This window comes from Melospiza melodia, chromosome 19 (genome assembly GCF_035770615.1).
Source record: "Melospiza melodia melodia isolate bMelMel2 chromosome 19, bMelMel2.pri, whole genome shotgun sequence".
Classification (NCBI taxonomy): Eukaryota; Metazoa; Chordata; class Aves; order Passeriformes; family Passerellidae; genus Melospiza; species Melospiza melodia.
Genome location: NC_086212.1, coordinates 9,273,260 through 9,290,958, shown reverse-complemented (window position 1 = coordinate 9,290,958; position 17,699 = coordinate 9,273,260). Strand labels below are relative to the sequence as shown.

The 17,699-nt window shown below is 51.7% G+C and overlaps 2 protein-coding genes across 7 annotated transcripts in view; one reads left to right on the top strand and one right to left on the bottom strand.

Annotated features, from left to right (window-relative positions):
* ZBTB46 (zinc finger and BTB domain containing 46) overlaps window positions 1–6,763 on the top strand; it is a 48,479-nt gene extending 41,716 nt beyond the window's left edge. For all 6 annotated transcript variants that reach the window (XM_063172432.1, XM_063172435.1, XM_063172433.1 and 3 more), the window contains 2 exons: window positions 2,732–2,907; window positions 6,316–6,763. In XM_063172432.1, the coding sequence (XP_063028502.1) occupies window positions 2,732–2,907; window positions 6,316–6,702 (563 nt within the window). In that variant the 3' untranslated portion in view covers window positions 6,703–6,763. The remainder of the gene's footprint in view (window positions 1–2,731; window positions 2,908–6,315) is intronic.
* Window positions 6,764–11,524: 4,761 nt separating this feature from the next.
* On the bottom strand, window positions 11,525–16,480 carry SLC2A4RG (SLC2A4 regulator). Its single transcript, XM_063172733.1, has 8 exons — window positions 16,409–16,480; window positions 15,313–15,524; window positions 14,238–14,347; window positions 13,908–14,152; window positions 13,468–13,568; window positions 13,103–13,361; window positions 12,777–12,856; window positions 11,525–12,696 (listed from the first exon to the last, which is right to left on the bottom strand). Exons 1-8 carry the CDS (start codon window positions 16,478–16,480, stop codon window positions 12,585–12,587), a joined length of 1,191 nt encoding a protein of 396 aa, XP_063028803.1. The 3' UTR covers window positions 11,525–12,584.
* Window positions 16,481–17,699: the final 1,219 nt, after the last annotated feature.

The following is a 17,699-nucleotide window of genomic DNA, read 5'->3' as shown; positions in this document are numbered from 1 at the left end:
TGACTTGGGAAGGGAAGATGCCAGCAAAAGCAATTTCAGCAAACTTTAAAAATTTTCATTACATAATAATAGTTAATGAGTTTTCATGTTTGCTGATTTTTCTTGTATTTTAGAATTTAATTCAGCAGAGAATTATTTTTCTGCTGTCGGTAAAAGAGGTTTTAGTATTTTCCTTGGCCTGTGCATCAGAGTGCTTCCTGACTTCAGCACTGGGAATTTCCAGTGCTTCCCTTCAGGATCAGGACTAGGTTTTTTAAACTGTTAGAACTGAAGGGTACAACAGGGCAGAGCTTTACTGGGTTTTTGTAGGACAGGTGTTAGAAGCGGGATTTTACTGTTAGGAAATGGCATGGGAACCTGATGGGAGGTGTGAGTCTGGCAGTTAAATTGCACCTTCCTATTTATAACCTTAGATATAAAGGGGATTTAGTGGACAAGAATTCTGCTGAAGTTTGGGAATTCTTTCTAATAACCCAAAGAATGGAGTATTTCAGTGATTATTTACTGCATGACAGTTTACAGAGCTACTCAGAGCAGCTCCATCAGGCATCACTAGTGCATTTCCTTCACTCTCAGGGATGTAGGATCCTGTGTCCTTTAACAGCCTCAGTGAAATGAGTTACTTGAGATGACTATACCAAAGATTTTTTCCCAAGCATTATTGTTTAAAAACACACATTTCCATAAATATTTTAGTGGCATTACGGACACAGATTTTTACTGTGTCACTGTTTCTATTTCCTTTTCCTTTTCTTGGTGCTGTGTCCAGGAGCTCTTTACCCATGGTGCTGCTGTTTATCACCTTGATGATCATGTTAAAGATGATTTCTTAGGACCTTAATGCTGCTACACTTAATGCTGCTATAAAATATTGTCATTTAGACAAAGGATGATTCTCATACCAAAGCTGGTATTTATGCATTAAATAGATTTACTGTGGTGGCATATATTTTACAGGACTGTGAAAATGTTAACGCTGCAATATGCAATTATTTTTCTGACCATGCTGCTGTTTTTGAGGTGTTTCCTTTTGTAGATACCAGAACTAAATATGTGGCTATTTGGTGCAAAAATAGTTTTCAATAAAACTATAGCAACAAACAGTGCTCTATGAGTATTTTTAAACACAGAAGCTGAAAATATTGGTTTTGAGTGCTTTAAGCCGAATGCAGGCGTGAGGGATCTTGGACAGAGTCGGGCATTGGCTGTTGGGAATCCAGGGATGTGTTGGAAGCAGGTGGCTGGGGAGGAGCCTGCTGGGGTGCAGCTCGTGCTCCCAGCCTGGGGTGTTGCCTTTTCAGCTTTGCAGCAGCTCAGCCCTGAAGGGAAGGGAGAGGCGAGCAGGAAACAGGAGCAGGCACTGAGGGAACAGCAGGATCAGCTACACCCAGTGATGGAGGAATAGGGGATTCCTGGGTTTCTCTCCTTTTTCTTCATGCTCCCAGGATCTGGTTGCTGTCAGGATGTCCAGTCAGTGTTTCCCAGTGGCTCTGTGTCTCTGCAGTGTGTGTGGTGTGGAGCAGGACTGGAGGAAGGAGGGTTTGTGTCCCCTCTTGCCTCTCCATGCTCAGTTTACAGCTTGCTCACCTTGTCTACACTCCATAGTGACAGGGTTGTTACAAGTGTGTGTGGCCTGTCGCCAAAATCAAGTGGTTACAAAATCAGACTGGAAATGAATTTAGAATAAATAGCTTTGTATGATAAAATTGCTGCCTGCTGTAGGAAAACGTGGGCTCCTTGCCTCTGAGTGTATAGATGAGGGAGTGTCAAACCCTAGGAGAAAATTTTAAAAAAATTAATTTCCTGTAATAAAAGACAAAGAATTTTCATATTCTAGTTGTTAAAAAAAATGTAAGAAAGTCTCCTCCATAGACTGTTTCCTTTACCAGGAGCCATTTACAAATACATAAATTGCAGTGATTAACCAGAACTTGCTTTCTTTTTTTCCCCCTCCTTGCTATGTAAATATATTGCTTTGAGAAATAGCAATAATTAGGAGAAAAGTGGGTGAAAATTAACACACTAACAGGAAGCAATAGAATGAAGGAGAAACAGGAGAAATCATCTCCTTGTGGTCAGTCCCTTCCAAACTTGTAGTGGATGGGTGGTGCCCTCAGGGAGCAGCAAATACTCAGCTTTTTCCCCTGCTGTATTTTGTGTGTGGCACCATCACTGGACAATGTAGAGAATGGTGGTTGGAACTGTTCTGTTTCCTCTGGGCCATCCTCTGCCTCTGCTTCTTCACCAAAGTGCTCCTGGGGTGTGTGATGATGTTCTGGCATCACCCCATAAATAACACTGGCACTGTTTGGGTGCCACCTTTGTGGACTTCTATTCCTCTGCTTCTTCCAGAAGTAATACTGTTAGCATTTTAGATCTTGATATTCAGGATAACCCTTCATAATAAATCAGAATTCTACCAGGTTGACAGCCCTCTTCATTTTCCCTTTAGCAAGCAATGTGTGTAACAGGCTGTTGCTAAATGTTTGTGTGTCAACTTGTGCAAAAGCTGCTGTGATGGAGGGACTCAATTTCTTAGTAGTATTTTCCTTGGCCTGTGCATTTAATAATATATGGGTTCTAGTACAGTATAAGGATTAAAAATATGTAGATGGTTAAGGGGTAAGAGTGTGATTTCACAGTGAACTCATTTAATAGTGAAATAGTCTACGAGAAGATTGTTTTGAGATGTTCTGAGATTAATCTGTGTGTTCTGCTTTCTCTCTTGCAGTGAACGAGTTCACAGTCATCAGGAAGAAGTTCAAGTGCCCGTACTGCAGCTTTTCGGCCATGCACCAGTGCATCCTGAAGAGACACATGAGGTCCCACACGGGGGAGAGGCCCTATCCCTGCGAGATCTGTGGCAAGAAGTTCACCCGCCGCGAGCACATGAAGCGCCACACCTTGGTAAGGGCAGTGCTGGCCATCAGCCCTTCTCTTCAGGGCAAAGAGAGCAGGAGCTCACCTCTTCTAGTCTGGGTTTTGTTTGCCACTCAGGGCTCATCTGAAGGCTTCTCCTGTATCTTTTTCCCCTGCCTTTCCAAGGCCTCGTGGCTGGCTGCCTGTTCATCCTCTTCTCATTCTTCAAGCTCAGCTAGAAGCTTTCCAAGGTTTTGGGTGGATATTAGAAAAAATTCTTCACTGAAAGGGTTGTTCAGCCCTGGCACAGGCTGCCCAGGACATTAGGGGAGTCACCATCCCTGGAAGGGTTTAACAAACATGTAAATGTGGCTTCTGGGGACATGATTTAGTGGTGGACTTGGCAGTGCTGGGGTAACAATTGGACTTGATCTTAAAGGCCTTTCCCAATTTAACAATTCTGTAATTCTATGACTTGGTGCAGAAGGCTTTAAAACACATTGCTCAGCAAGAACTTGAGGCAAAGCTACTCTGTTCTGGCCATGCTTAGTTATCAAAAATGCTGTTAGACCTTGTTAAAGAGGCTGTGAGGCTGGTGCTGGTGTCTGGCTCTTCACAGCTTCTTCAGAAACAGAATTTTAAGCTGAACTTTGATTATTTTTCCTTTCAGGGTAGAAATGATTTGCCATCCTAAAGAGGTTCTCAAAGCTTGGTGTAGAGGTGGTGTTGTGGCAGAGCAGGTGGTTTCTAGGCAGTAATTCCAGCAGCAGATCTGGCTCACCTCAGATGATGCTCCAGGGCCCACACTGGGATCCCGGAGTCCTGTGTGACAATTTTCCACAGTGCCCCATCATCTCCTTCCCTCCTTTGCTGCCCATCTCTGTTTGGATGAGTGCCCAGCCCTCTGCCTGGGCACTGCCTGCTCCCTGACATGTCCCTTCCTCCTTCTCTTGGGGTGCTGGAGTTTGGGAGCAGATCCCAGCATGAGCTCAGTCCTGCTGCAAGCACCCAGCAGGATTTGAGATCTGGTCCTGGTTTTGCAGCAGGGAACACCTTGTCATGCCAGCTGGTTGCCTCCAGCATTTTATTTCTGAGAACTTTCCCTTTTTTTTTTTTTTTTTTCATAAGTTTAGGATGTTGTCAGCATATTTCCCCTTCTCTACCTTGAAATATTGGCATTTAATCAGTTAGACTATCATCTTTCTAATGGCACTGTCCAATACTGAGGGCCAAATCCTGTTTCTGTGTTTAATACTAATTTGGCTGTAAAGGGAATGAGATTAATTTCTGTTCAGTTGCATCCAGGAATATGGCTCACTTTGAATCTGCTGACTGAACTGTCAGCACTGGAAAAGAAGGAGAGAGGTGATTTTAGTTTTTTAGAGTTTTTTAGCAGAAATGCAGCCTGCTCTAGTGGAAGATGTCCCTGCCCATGGCAGGGGGTCAGAACTACATCAGCTTCAAGGTCACCTCCAACCCAAACCATTCTGTGATAATTACAAATTGGTTTAGTACCTGTTTTATAATTTCTTTTTTATATGGCTCTTTTAGCCCTTATTCTGCGCCCCTGACCACCTTCTGTTCTCCTATTCAGCTTTTGATGCCTGAAAATCATTCTTGTGCAAGTTGAAAGTGAGCGATACCTATAGATCCTGCTGGATGACTCTGAGCAGCCCTGTCCAACTGCTTTAAAAAAAAAAAAAAAAGTAATAAAATTTAATGCCTTTGCTTGATGCAGTAGAAGAATGTCATGGGGACTGGCTCGGGGCAGGGGAACCTGCAGCCAGAGCATATCAGAGGCACTCACAGGCTTTGAACACGGCTGGGACTGGTGCAACACAGAGCCTGAGCCAGTGTCCTGCAGCAGTGAGGGCTGAGGGGCTGCAGTGGGTCAATTTGTCCTCTTCCCAAAGAGCTGCAGCTCAGCTGAGTATTCCAGAGTGCAGAGTCAGGTGCTGAGAGCTGGTGAGCCCCTGCTGAGGCAGGAGCAGGGAGCAGGCATCCAGGCAGCTGCTTTAAAATAAAAGGAAGGACTTTAATCAGCAAAATCTTTCCCACAGGCTTTTGTGAGCATGAAAGGAAGAAATGAGTTAAAAAGGATTAGGGACTGGTGATATGTACCTGAGGCTCTGGTGGCTGCTGGGCTGCTGGGAACAACCCCAAAGCACTGGCACTGGATCCTTGTGTGCTTCTACACCACTTCCTAAAGTCTCTCCTGAGGATCAGTGCATCGAGTGCCTGTGCTGTCCCCGTGTGGTGTTAGTCTATAAAAGAATAAAGAAAAAATATAGAAAAGAAAAATACATATTTATAATATATATTGGGCAGCCCTGAAGCAGTCAGGCAGTTGGAGTAAAAGATTGTCATGGGTCCCTTCCTACTAAACTTTTCTACATATTGATAAAACCAATATGTATTTTACATGTAGATATATATGTGTAAATGGAAGTACCCGATGAGGCTCCTTGTGGTGGAGTTTGGGAATTCACTGCCCTGGTTTATTTGGCAGAGGAGCAGGTGGATTGTTTGAACAAGCTCCTTGCCTTTCATGCAGGGCAAAAGGGACAAATCTGGCCAGGGACAGATCTCACCTTTAAACAGGTGTTCTGTGCTTTTCAAAGTATGCAGTTTTGCTCATTGAATAGTGCAGTTTGGCTCTGGAAGTGAATTCTTTTATCCTGCAGAGCATTTTTCTTGCTTCCTTTACTGGCCATGTGTTCTGTGATAGTTTCATATGCCCAGGATTCTTGCAGCATGAGTTATGGAAGAAAAACATTTTTGTCAAACCAAAGTAGTCGGAAATAAGGTTTCAGAGCATTCAGATACATTTTTTGGGAGATACAGGAGAAATTCCAAGTGTTCCTGTTCTTTGGTTCTGGATAGCAGTGGGACCAGGAGGGAGACCACTAAATCACCATGGCATTAACACTGGTTTGATCAGGGTTGTTCTTCTCTGAACAGAACTGGTGCTTGTGGACTGTTTCTTTATTTATTTTTAACATTTTCCTCTTGTACAAGTTGAAAGTGAGTGATACCTATAGATCCTGCTGGATGACTCTGAGCAGCCCTGTCCAACTGCTTTAAAAAAAGTGATAAAATTTAATGCCTTTGCTTGATGCAGCAGAAGAATGTCATGGGGACTGGCTCAGGGCAGCGGAGAGCATAGATGGTGGGTGTGACACAACTATTGCACCCCAGAAAAACAGAAGGAAAAAGGAAGAAAAATAATTATGATAAAAGTTTGTCTCAGACTTATGAGTGTGATGATGAGCAGGCAGTCCCAAAGGATTTTCCATTGTGCGTCATCACTGCAGGGTTGAATTAATCGTGGTGGGTTTGAGCTCATGGTGGAAGCCAGTTGGGATCTCAGGTAGAAATTGTGGATTTGCAAGAACAGGAGCAGGTCCCATCCCCTCTCTGTTGGCACTCACCTCTGTGGTCTTCCTTCCTCTCCAGGTCCACAGCAAAGACAAGAAATACGTCTGCAAGGTTTGCAACCGGGTGTTCATGTCAGCAGCCAGCGTGGGGATCAAGCACGGCTCGCGCCGGCACGGCGTCTGCGCCGACTGCTCCGGCCGCGGCGTGGCCGCGCACCTGGACCACAACGGGGCCGAGGGCTCCCCCGAGGAGTGCTACCCCGGGGAGGGGCCCTACATGGAGGATCCCGAGGACATCAAGGTGGAAGGAGACGAGGAGATGGGAGACGACGACGACATCAAGTGGAAGGAGGACGTGGGGATGTCACAGGATGATGTGATTTTAGATGATGACAAAGATGTCGACTCCCCGCAGGAGCAGGACAACTCTGGGGAGAACGACAAGGATTTTACCTGGATTTCTTAGGGATTGTTTTTTGTTTGTTTGTTTTTTTTTTTTTTGTTTCGCTCTGTTGTTTGTAGGGGGAGGGAGGGTGGGGAGGAAGGAGTATGTTGGAAAAACTAAGTAGCCTTGTTGTCGTCCATGTGTGCAAAATAACTCTTGTGTTTTCTAAACAAGTCCTTCTCTGTTCCACTCAGACACTGTCTTAGCAGAGTCGCTTCCAGCGGCACGACTGACTTCGCCTTCCCCCTTTTCCCTTTCCCTTTTCCCCCTGTGCCCCCCTGCCCATGGCCACCCCTTCAGCCAAGCCAGCCAGGTTGCCCAGGAGGGAGGTGGAGTCTCTGCAGGTGTGGGGAGGCTGGTGAAGCATGAATCCTCCTCCCCTTCCCACTCCAAACCGAGCACCAGGGAGGTCATTGTGTCCAAAGCAGGTTTGTTGGTTGGTTGGGGTTTTTTACACCTTGTCTGTGCTAAAATCCCAGCAGCAGTGGAATTTCAAGCTAAGGTTGTGAAAGCAGATGGATGGATGTGTTGGAGGGCTTCCCCTGATGATATAGGCCTTTTGCAAAGTTATTTAAATGAGTTTTAATTATTTTTTATTGAGCCAAATAGATCAAAAGGCAAGTCAGACTACAGCCTTACGAATACTTCTCTTGGATTCTTAGCTTCCAAAAGAATCACCATCAAAAACAGATTGTGACTTTTCTTGGACCTACTGGCATCTTACCCACGTCCTGTCTTCCAGCCTTGGTCATCCGTGGGCACTGAAACACTTTTGTGCTTCTGGAAGCACCTTTTGCTCTAGAGGACACAATTCTGTACCAGTCATTCTTCTCCACAAAGATCTTCACTTTTCTCCCTTTGCTCAGCTGCCTTTTTCACAAATATATGCAAACTGTAGCAAAATGAAGGCGTTCAGGATGAGCTGGGGAAGGTGAGAAGCCGAGGTGAGGAGATCCCAGCAGGGTGGAATCCTGCTGCTCCCATCCCATGGACTTGTGTGGGGCCAGGATTTCACCTGGCTACCTTGTTCTTCCTTGCCAATCTCAACATTCTTGTTGATCATGGGTAGGTCTAACACCTACTTAATTCATGACAAAAACCTTCAGCTTTAGTTGCACTGGTTCCATGTAAATGTTCCAATAAACCATTTTTTCTTTAAATAAGAACCAGGTTTCTCTCCCAGCATCTCCTCAGACTCTGTGGGGCTGTTCCAGACAGTTGGATTCTCCCTGTTCATATTGGCCACTGTTGCCTTCTTTCAGCTACACCTAAATAACAACAGCAACAGCATGTGTTGGAGTTGTCTTATTCCTGAGAAACAGCTTGTTCTACCTTCACCTCTTTGCTTCTGGTGCTTTTTAAAATAAATTTTTAAAAAAAGCTGAAGACCTCACTCCATCCTTGCCATCAAGCAATTTTTTATGATGTCTGTGACTGTGGTACCTTGAAACCTGCCACGGAAGACACCCCATTGCCAGAAGCCAAATGACTCAAGGTGCTATTTTCCTTCCTGCAGGCCTGGTGGTCCATGAGGAAAAGTGTGGTTCCACCCAGCAAAGGAATTAAAAGTATATTGTACAATAAACCCCCATAAAGCAAATAACCTGAAAGGATTTAAGCCACTTGGTGCCAGGATTTCATGGAGCGTGGTGGGAGCCTCAGTCCTGGCACCTGCAGGAGCTGGGATCTCTCTCCCTTCCCTCCTTCCAGCTGCATCCTGGGTTTATGGCATTCCCTCCCTTTCTCTGCTCCTCAGTTCCTTGCAGACCTTCAGCACCTTCTCTCTACATCCAGTTCACCATTGCTTCCATTGGGAGCCTCCTGCCCCGTGGGTTTGGGGGTGCTCAGTGCTGTGGGAACACAGATCTTTCCTTAAATCCTCAGTGTGGCTCAGTGGGGCCACACCAGCACTGCTGCTGCTGCCCCTTGGACTGGAGGAGTTGTGGCACTTGTTGCTTTCGGCAAGAGCAGAGCAGGTCATGTAAGAACATTTTTCTTAACTTGTAAAAATATCATTTTGCATTTTAACTTCTTTTCCTTCTCTTCCCTTATTTAAAAAGCTGTAAAAACCTACCCAGTATGTCACAATTGGACCTTTATATACCCTTTTCCAATGGTTTTGGGGGCTCACAGAGAGTGAGGAGGCTGTTCCCTTATCCTGATTTTGGCCCCCCCAGATGTGGGCTCTGTATTTATTGTCATTTGCCCTGTAAATAGGGAGGGGTTAGGGAGTGCCTGAAGTCCTGAATGTGCAGCCTCACCTGTTGCATGTAGACAAATACATACAGTACTTAAAAGATTTATCTTTAGCTTTGCTTTTTATATGTAAAAATCTATTTTAAAGAGAATTTTAAAGCCCAAACAGTTCAAACCCCTGGGTTTGTGTCACATTCCGATGGCCCATCCCCTCCAATGCTGGTGTGTGCATCCACCTTCTGAGGAGGAGCAGGTGTGGGCCAAGCCCTCCTCTTCCTCCTCCCTGCCCTTGGGTGACTCAACTTTGCCATCAGAATTATGGAGTGCTGAGCTTTCTTCACAATCCCCTTAGAAATATTTTATTCTTTTCTAATTTTTATTGAAGGTGGGCAGAGAGCCAGGTAGCGCTCAGGAGCGTTTCCAAACTGTGTCACTTTGAGGCTCTTTGAACTGAGGATGCAAAAAATAAAGAAAAAAAAAAAAAAAAGAAAAAGGGAGAGAGAAAAATGGAAAATCCACACAAAAACTAACTTCCCCCTTATCATAACCTCACACGTGCTTCTGCCCCACTAACACACTCCGTGTACCAAATAAAACCCTTCTAACACCTGATGTCTACTGAAGTGCTTTGTTCTGATGGAGCTGTGCAGAGTTGGAAACACAGGGATTCATCTTTAGCCTTCCATGCTCCAACTTGGGTTTGAAAAACAGGAATTTGGGCATGTTTTTTTATGCTGAAACTTTATAAACTTCATCAGTCACTCCAGGTGATCGCATCCCTCCAGCTTCTCTCCGGGGTCTCTCGGATATACTGCCTATGCAAACTTCTGCTCTTGGAGATTTAAACAAAACCCCACTAATTCTGCCTGTTCTGCATCTCGTCTTTGTATTTCCCTTCAGGGCTTTGTATACTTCACTGAGGTTCCCTTTTTTTAATTTTTTCTAAATATATATATATATATGTGTGTGTATATATATACAGACTTAGTTCCACAACAATAACTCCCTTAGAGGTAAAACATGGATATACTCCGTCTTGAGAACTTGCAATTCATTTTTTTAAAGCATTTGTACATGTAAATGTTCCTCCTTGAATTCCTTGATTACCCTCATTTTTTATTTTAAATCTGAGTGCCAGGAGTAGAGAATGGGGCAGAGGGCATCGTCCTGTCTGAGCCCTCTGGAGAACATCCCAGGGATCCATGGACTTGGAGAACATCTTAAAGGATGGAGACAAAAAAGGTCCTTGTGTTGATTTGGGATTTCCAGAAAATATTCTTGAAATCATGAATTTCCCCAGTTTTGTGGTTTTTAAGGTTACCCCAAACCTCAGAGCTGCGGAGCGGCTTTGTGGGGAAGCAGAGGGGGACTTCCCTGATGAAGGTTTGCAATGTGATTGTCCCTTCCCTTTTCTTTTTTTTTTTTTTTTTATTTTTCCTTAATCAAAAATCCGTTTTTTGGACAGCAAAATGAGTAATTTTTGTCCGGAAGGAAACCCACTCCAGCATTACTTCCCCTTTTGTTTCCTCTCCCCTCTCCTGCCTTTGAACACTCCATTTCCCCCAAGCAAAGCTGTGGCTTTGGGGTGATTGCTGCGTTTTGGGGCTGACCCTGAGCACCTCCCCTCAAAGCTCCCCCTTTTGCACATCACCCTTGAGGAAAGAAACTCCATGAAAACAATGCAAAAACTGGAATTTTTTGCAATATTCTGAAAGATAATCTAATTTTCGCTCATTCTGTGACACGTGTGACTCCTACAAAAGCCATAATTAATGGTTCCTTTGATTTTGTAGATCCTGAGTCGTGTTTTGAATTTCAATCTTTTTTTTTTAGTCCCCCTAGTCAGAGTGCTGTGTGTATGCTTTCATATATATTTATTTTTCAACGTGCTTTAAACCTGTCTACAAAAATAAAGCTGAACAAACACAAAAAGGATGGTGTTTGAAGATTGTTGATTTTTTTTCTGGGAATATTCTATATTATACTGACTTTATATTAATTATTATAAACCTGTGTTTGTATTGAAGATGTGTTTAATATTTTGGGGAGGTTGAGGAGGTTTCGTAACCAGAATTCAGTGGGAGAACATGCTGTGTTGTACTGATTTTCTGTCAATGTAGTTTCAGGTAAATCTGATTTTATTTTCTAGTTGCTGCCCAGTTCCTCACCTGCTCGGGGACTGTCCCTCGGATAGAACCTTTGTGATGGGATTTAGCTTAGACGTACCTGCAAAAATCAATCAGTTCAATAAATTGGGAAATTGCTGCTACAATTTTGTCTGCTTTTTCTTTTCCATTTTTTTTTTAATACGTAATTATTATTATTTTCTGTCTTGCCCTGTGTGGAAGGATGGGGCAATATGGGGGCCAGCAGGGAGCCCTGCTCACCCCTCCACCTTCCCCATCCCCATCCGAAACAGGCACCTGTGGCTCATTCCATTCCTCCCTGCTGCCTGTTGGTGGCAATTTCCTGATTTTTTGGGCATTATCTGAAATTAAAATAGCTCCCAGGAGGATGCACAGGGTGATGCCATCCCTGGGGGATGAGGGATGCAGGAGTGGGGTGACAGCAGTGGGTCTGGGGGTGCCAAGGGGCCCAGGGTGCCCACCCTGCCTGTCTTAACAGTAACTAAAGAACAGGAATCATTAAAAAATCCAAGTATTTATTTTGTTTTTCTTTTGGATCTGATACATCACATCCCTGGAGGGGACAGGTGGGGGCACAGCACCAGCCTGACCCATGGGGCCCAAGCAGTGTCCGACCCTGCAAGGGGGGACCCTGCAATGGGGGGGTCTCTGATGCAAAGGGAACCTTCCCACAGGGCAGGAGGGTGGCAGGGCCACCACGCCCCTGTCCCCTCCCTGCATGGGGAGAGGAGCAGGGTGGCGTGGCCTGGCCAAACTGAGCTGCTGTCTGAGCTGGAGAGTGACAGGACAAGAGGGGAGGAAGGGATTTGAGGGGAAAATGGGGGTTTTTTTGGGTAAAAAGGGAGTTTAAAGTGAATTAAACCCCTTGAAACCCGCCCAGGGCTGGAGGCACCCCGCGGCCCGCGCGCTCTCGTGCTGTGCGAGGGAGTAGGTAAAAAATACGAATTTTCATATATTTTATTTAAAAAATAAAAACCACACGAAGGAAAAAAAAAAAATAAAAGTAAAGGAAAACAAAAAAGACCCCTCTTTGTGCAGTTTGGCTTAGTGCAAATGGGCGCATTCCTGCAGGCACTTCCCGGGGCATGGCCCCGGCGGGGGCTCCCCAAAACGAGAGAGAGAAATGACATTACAAAGAGTAAAAACCCCCCTGGGGGGGGCGAGGGGGGGCAGGCGCCCACCTCTGCCCTGGGCACTGGGGCTGCCCCCCGGGAGCAGGCGGGGGGCAGGAACAGACACCCCCTTTTCCCAGCCCCTGCCGGCCACAGGCACAGCTCACTCAGCCATGGGGGGGTCCCCAAACCGGAGTGGGGAGGGGGCCGGGAGCAGCCAGACACCCCCTGCCAGCCCCCCCGGCAAGGAGCGGGGTGGGATCGATGGATTTAGCTTATTTTCAAAGGGAAAACAAGGCAGGGGGGACAAGCTCCGTGGCAGGGGGGGCTGTGTGTGTGCATAAAGCTTTCGGGGGGCCGTTCCCTGAGTCCGGGGGGCGGCCGGGGGGGCGCGAAGGCACCTCGAGTGCAAAATGTGCAAGAAGGAGGGAGCGGCGGGGCTCCGTCGTCAGTCGAGGAAGCGCTGGCACGCCTTCTTCCAGCGGCAAGCCGTGCACCACATCTCCCGGTGCTCCATGCCGTACACCTTGCGGCACTTCTTGGCCTCGCCCCGCGGCCGCCTGCGGGCACAGGGACAGTCACAACCGGGGACACGCGCGGGGGAGAGGGGACAAGGTGGGGCGTGATGGCAATGGCTCACCTGGGCACGGCCGGTGGCTTGGGTGGTGGCGGGGTGGGGACAGTGGGGGACACGGGTGGCCGTGGGGGCGTCCGGCAGCCCTGCAGGGAGAGGACACAACCCTCATCAGACAAAGTGAGGAGGGAGTGCAGCAGCCCCACCTCCATCCCTGTCCCCCTCCACCCCTGTCCCCAGTCCCTGTCACCCTCCATGCCTGTCCCCCATTCCTGTCACCTCTCCATCCCTGTCACCCCTCCATCCCTGTTCCCCATCCTTGTCCCTCTCCATCCCTGTCCCCACTCCATCCTTCTCCCCATCCCTGTTCCACTCCATCCCTGTCCCCCCACCTGGTACGCGTGGTCGGTGTGGACGTGGCAGCGCCCGGGGGGCCCCGGGGGGCTGCAGGGGGAGGCCAGGGCCAGCTCCAGGATGGGCAGGGCTGGTGGCAGAGGAGCCTCGGGGCCGGGGAAGGCAGGGGGCACCGAGGAGGTGGGAGACACCGGGGTGAGGCTGGAGAGCCCGTCCGTCAGCGCCTCCATGTCCACGTCCAGCTCCGTGTAGTAGAAATCCTCCTCGCCATCGCTCTGCTCCAGGTCGGCTTTCCGGCTGTGGGGAGAGCAGAGCCTGGCTGGGACACTGTGCCCCAGCACTGCAGGGCCCTGCAGGGGGTACCAGGGGGTCTGGGGTGTCCAGGGGTACCCCGTGTGCTTACCCAAGGTGCATGGTTCGGATGTGCTTCTGCATCCCTGAGGAGCTGCTGAGGACTTTGCCGCAGCTCTTCCACAAGCACTTGAACATCACCTTGGTGGAGTTCTGCAGGAGAGAGGTGTCAGGCTGGCAGCCCCATCCCCATCCTCATCCTCATCTCCAGCCCCGCTGTCATCCCAGCCCAAATATCACCCTCATTGTCATCCCCAACCTTACCCACATTATCACCTGTACCCTCAAACTCATCTCAGCTCTCATCCCTACCTCCAACCTCATCTTCTTCATTCCCACCCCAAATGTCATTCTCCTCCTCATCTCCATCCTTACTATCCCCATTCCCAAACTCATCCCAACTGTCATCCCCATCCTTAACCTCATCCTCCTAATCCTTACTATTCCCAAAACCCAACTTCACCCCCATTGTCATCCCCAGCTTCATCCCACCTTCCTCTTCCGTGGGGTGGGCTCTCCAAAGACGAAGTGGGTGCTGTCGGGCTCATCAGGGCCCTCATCTGGGAGTGGGGCAGGCAGGAAGGTGCTGGGGACGTGGCTGGAGAGGGGGGGTGAGGGGGTGGAGGGGGTGGATCGGTCGCTGGAGGGGTCCCAGCTCCAGTCCCCGCTGGCGTTGCTGCTGCTGCTGCAGCTGGAGGACATGGCAGGAGCCTCCTTCCAGACCTCGCTGCCAGGCTCTGGTGAGGAGGAGGAGGAAGAGGAAGGTCAGGTCCTGCAGTGGGACACACATCCAGGGATGGGGGGACAGGGACAGGCTCCTACCTGTGCCATGAGTGGCCGGTGGGTGCCCGAGCACCAGGGGGCTGGCGGAGAGGCTGGTGAGCACCGCAGCTGCCATCACCTCATCAATGCCCGCCTTGCCCGAGAGCTTCCTGCCAGCGAGAGCAGAGGGGCTGTGTCAGGATGGACAGGTCCCCTGGGACCCTCTACTGCTTTACCTCCCCCACTGAGGTGCCAGGACCTCCCACCCACAGGGGTCTGCACCCTCCCTAGGGTGGTTTGTGTGGGGGTACAGGGGTGGCACCAGGTGTCAGTGGCCCCACCATGTTGGTGGCACCACCAGGTGGAAAGGCACCCACAGGTGCCCCACAGCCTGCAGGATCCCAGGATGCTGCTGATCTCTCCAGGGACCATCCCAGCAGCTGGCTGGAACTCCCCTAGGCAAGGCACTCCCAGTGCAGGCAAGCTGCCAAAATGCCACTGCCTGTGCCATGCAGGGGCAACCCTCCATAACTGTGGGCAGCACTGTGCCAGAGGGTACAGGCAGCTGCATCCTGCCCAGGGACAGCTTCCCTAAGGCCAAACAATTCCTTGAGGTGGGAAAAAACTATAAAAATTTTAGACAAAAAAAAAAGCAAGAGGTCAAGATCACCCAAAAGCATTTTGCAAACAGATAACCTGGTGATGTTCCCCGCTGGGAGTCCCCGGAGCTGCCACAGTGGGACAGCCTCTCACCACCGGGGATCCCAGCACAGCCACCAGCGGCCAAAGTCCTCCTGCAGAAAGAATCCCAGCTGCCGCAGCCAGGCCAGTGCCGGTGGGCGGTGCCGGTGTCCCTACCTGTGCCGGGGCACGGGAATGCACTGCACGGTGTCCCTACCTGTGCCTGGCATGGGGATGCACTGCACGGTGTCCCTACCTGTGCCGGGGCACGGGAATGCACTGCACGGTGTCCCTACCTGTGCCTGGCATGGGGATGCACTGCACGGTGTCCCTACCTGTGCCGGGGCACGGGAATGCACTGCACGGTGTCCCTACATGTGCCTGGCATGGGGATGCACTGCACAGTGTCCCTACCTGTGCCGGGGCACGGGAATGCACTGCACGGTGTCCCTACCTGTGCCGGGGCACGGGAATGCACTGCACGGCCGAGTGCAGCGCCAGGCAGCGCTCCAGCCCCGCGTCCAGCGCCCGCAGCACGGCCTCGTCCTGGCGCGACGGCAGCTCCCCCAGCCAGCCCTCGGGTCCCAGCGGAGCCTGCGGGAGACACGGCAGCGGGCAGCGGGGATCCCCAGCAGAGAATTCCATAGGGATCCCCAGCAGTGGGGTCTGCAGGGATCCCCAGCAGAGGATTCCACAGGGATCCCCCCGAACAGTGGGGTCTGCAGGGATCCCCACGGCCTCAGTGGGATGGGGAGCTGGGTTTGGGCAGCTGGATCAGCGCCTCCAGGCAGGGCTGTGGTGGGACCCTGCCAGCCACTCCCCCTGGGGTAAATCCCAAGTGGATCCCGCCAGGTCGCAGTGGGATCCAGCCAGGAGTTCCTGAGCGCTCTCCAGATGCCCCTGTGATGCTGCTGCCAGCACCATCACCCACTGGCTCAGCATCAGCGCGGATCCAGCAGGGATCTCCAGAGCCAGGACCTGACACCCTCCTGGCAACGCAGCCCTAAGGTGGCAGCACCCACATCCCACACCCCGGTGTAGATCCACACCTTGTGGATCCACACCCCAAGTTTTTCCCGCTCTGAGCGGATCAGCCGGGATCCAGCGGCTCTCCCAGCGCCGGGAGCGCACTCGTGCCCGCCAGGCCAGCCCGACACCGGCACCCGCTGCCCGGGCTCGGCACCGAGCGGATCCCGCTCCGGGGAGATCCCACGGGATCCAGCACCAAGCGGATCCCCCTGCAAGCGGATCCCGGCCGCTCTCCCCGGGGCGGGGCCGGGCGGATCCCGGCGGCGGGAGATCCCGGCAAGATCCCAAAGCGCCGCGATCCAGGCGAGACGATCCGGCCGGGGGCGCGGCCGCTGTGACCCACCCCCTCCCTCCGCGCCCCGCCGCCACAACCCCCCCCCTTCCCGCCCCCCAAAGTTTATCCCATCGCGGCGCCATTTTACCGGCGGGGAAAGTTTCGGGCGGGCCGCTGTCAGCTGTCACCGCCCCCCCGCCGCCTCCCCCGGATCCCACCCCGCTCTCCGCCGCCGCCCCCCCGGTACCTTGGCGGGGTCGGCGCGGGCGGCGGGCGGCGCGGTGGGCGACGGCGGGCGGCGGCGGCGGCGGGCGGGCATTAGGACCGCGGGCGGGCGCGGGGGGTCCATGCGCGGAGCGGCCGCGGCCCGGCGGGGGGAGCGCGCTCCGCCGCGCGCGGCCCCGGTGTCGGCGCCGGTCGGGCCACGCCCCCCGAGCGCCGCGCCATTGGCCGGAGCGCGCGGGCTGGAACGCGGCCGCCGCTTTCCGCGCCGCTGATTGGCCGAGGCCCGCTGCCACTTCGCTCGCGGCGGCCGCGCCCCCGCCCTCGCGAGCCGGCCACGCCCCCCCGGCCCGGCCGCGCCACGCCCCCGCCGGCAGCGGCCATCTTCGCGCGCCCCGCCCTCCCGCCGCGCGCGCTGCCCGCGGGACCCCCCCAAAAACCAAAACACCCCCCCCAAAACAACCCCACCCCACCTCCGCCAGCCCGCCCGGTCACCCCCCGCTCACCACCGAGTCCCCGCCGGCACCCCCGGGCCAGCCGCGAAGTCACCCCCGCCTTTTCCCGCCAAACTCGCGGGGCTCCCCAAAAGTCGCAGAGGACCCCCGAAAGTTGCGGTTTTGTTGTTACGGCTCCGGATTCTGGGTGCTGCCCGAATAAACGCGGGGATGCCGTCACCGCGGAGCATCCCGCAAAACTCCCGACGGCTCCTGCGGACTTACCGGGGTGAAACACGCAGCGTTAAAATTTGGGGGATTCGCGCAAAAGCGATGTTCCGCGCCAAATTATAGGGCTGCCGATAAGTTACAGGGGTTCTTCAAACGCTGAAGAGCTCATCACAAAGTCATACTCCCCAAAACTTGTAGGTTCCACCCCAAGTTCTCTGCGAAGTTTTAAATCCCCTATAACTCGCCTGTAGGGCTCCCCCATCAGCTCTAGGGCTTCCCCAAAAGTTACAGTCACCTTCTGCTAGAAAGGGGGTGTGGTCTGGACTTTTGGGGTGTGTGCGCCGTTCCCAGTAGGAAAGAAGTCCCTGATTCCCCCGTCAGTCCTGCCCACCACGAGGAATCGGTGCCAAAACCCCCCCAGAGTGGCGGGGCTGGGCGTGGGTGGGCTGCGGGGGGTGCAGGAGGTTCTTGGGGTGCTGAGGGGCGTGGGGGGCACACGGGGTGCGGGGGCTCCATGGGGAGCGTGGGGTGCCCTGGGCATGTGGGATGCCTGGAATGCCCTGGGTGCGCGGAATGCTTGGGGTGCGTGGGGTGCAGGGGGTTCTGGGGTGCCCTGGGGCGCCCTGGGTGCCTGGGCTGGCAGGGGGGACC

Excerpts from the sequence above, each read along its gene's own strand:
- SLC2A4RG (XM_063172733.1), bottom strand. The coding sequence starts at position 16,480 with ATGCCCGCCCGCCGCCGCCGCCGCCCGCCGTCGCCCACCGCGCCGCCC. Across the intron at positions 13,569-13,907 it reads CCACCCCACGGAAGAGGAAG|AACTCCACCAAGGTGATGTT; the intron begins GTGGGATGAAGC and ends TCTCTCCTGCAG. Across the intron at positions 12,697-12,776 it reads AAGCCACCGGCCGTGCCCAG|GCGGCCGCGGGGCGAGGCCA; the intron begins GTGAGCCATTGC and ends CTGTGCCCGCAG.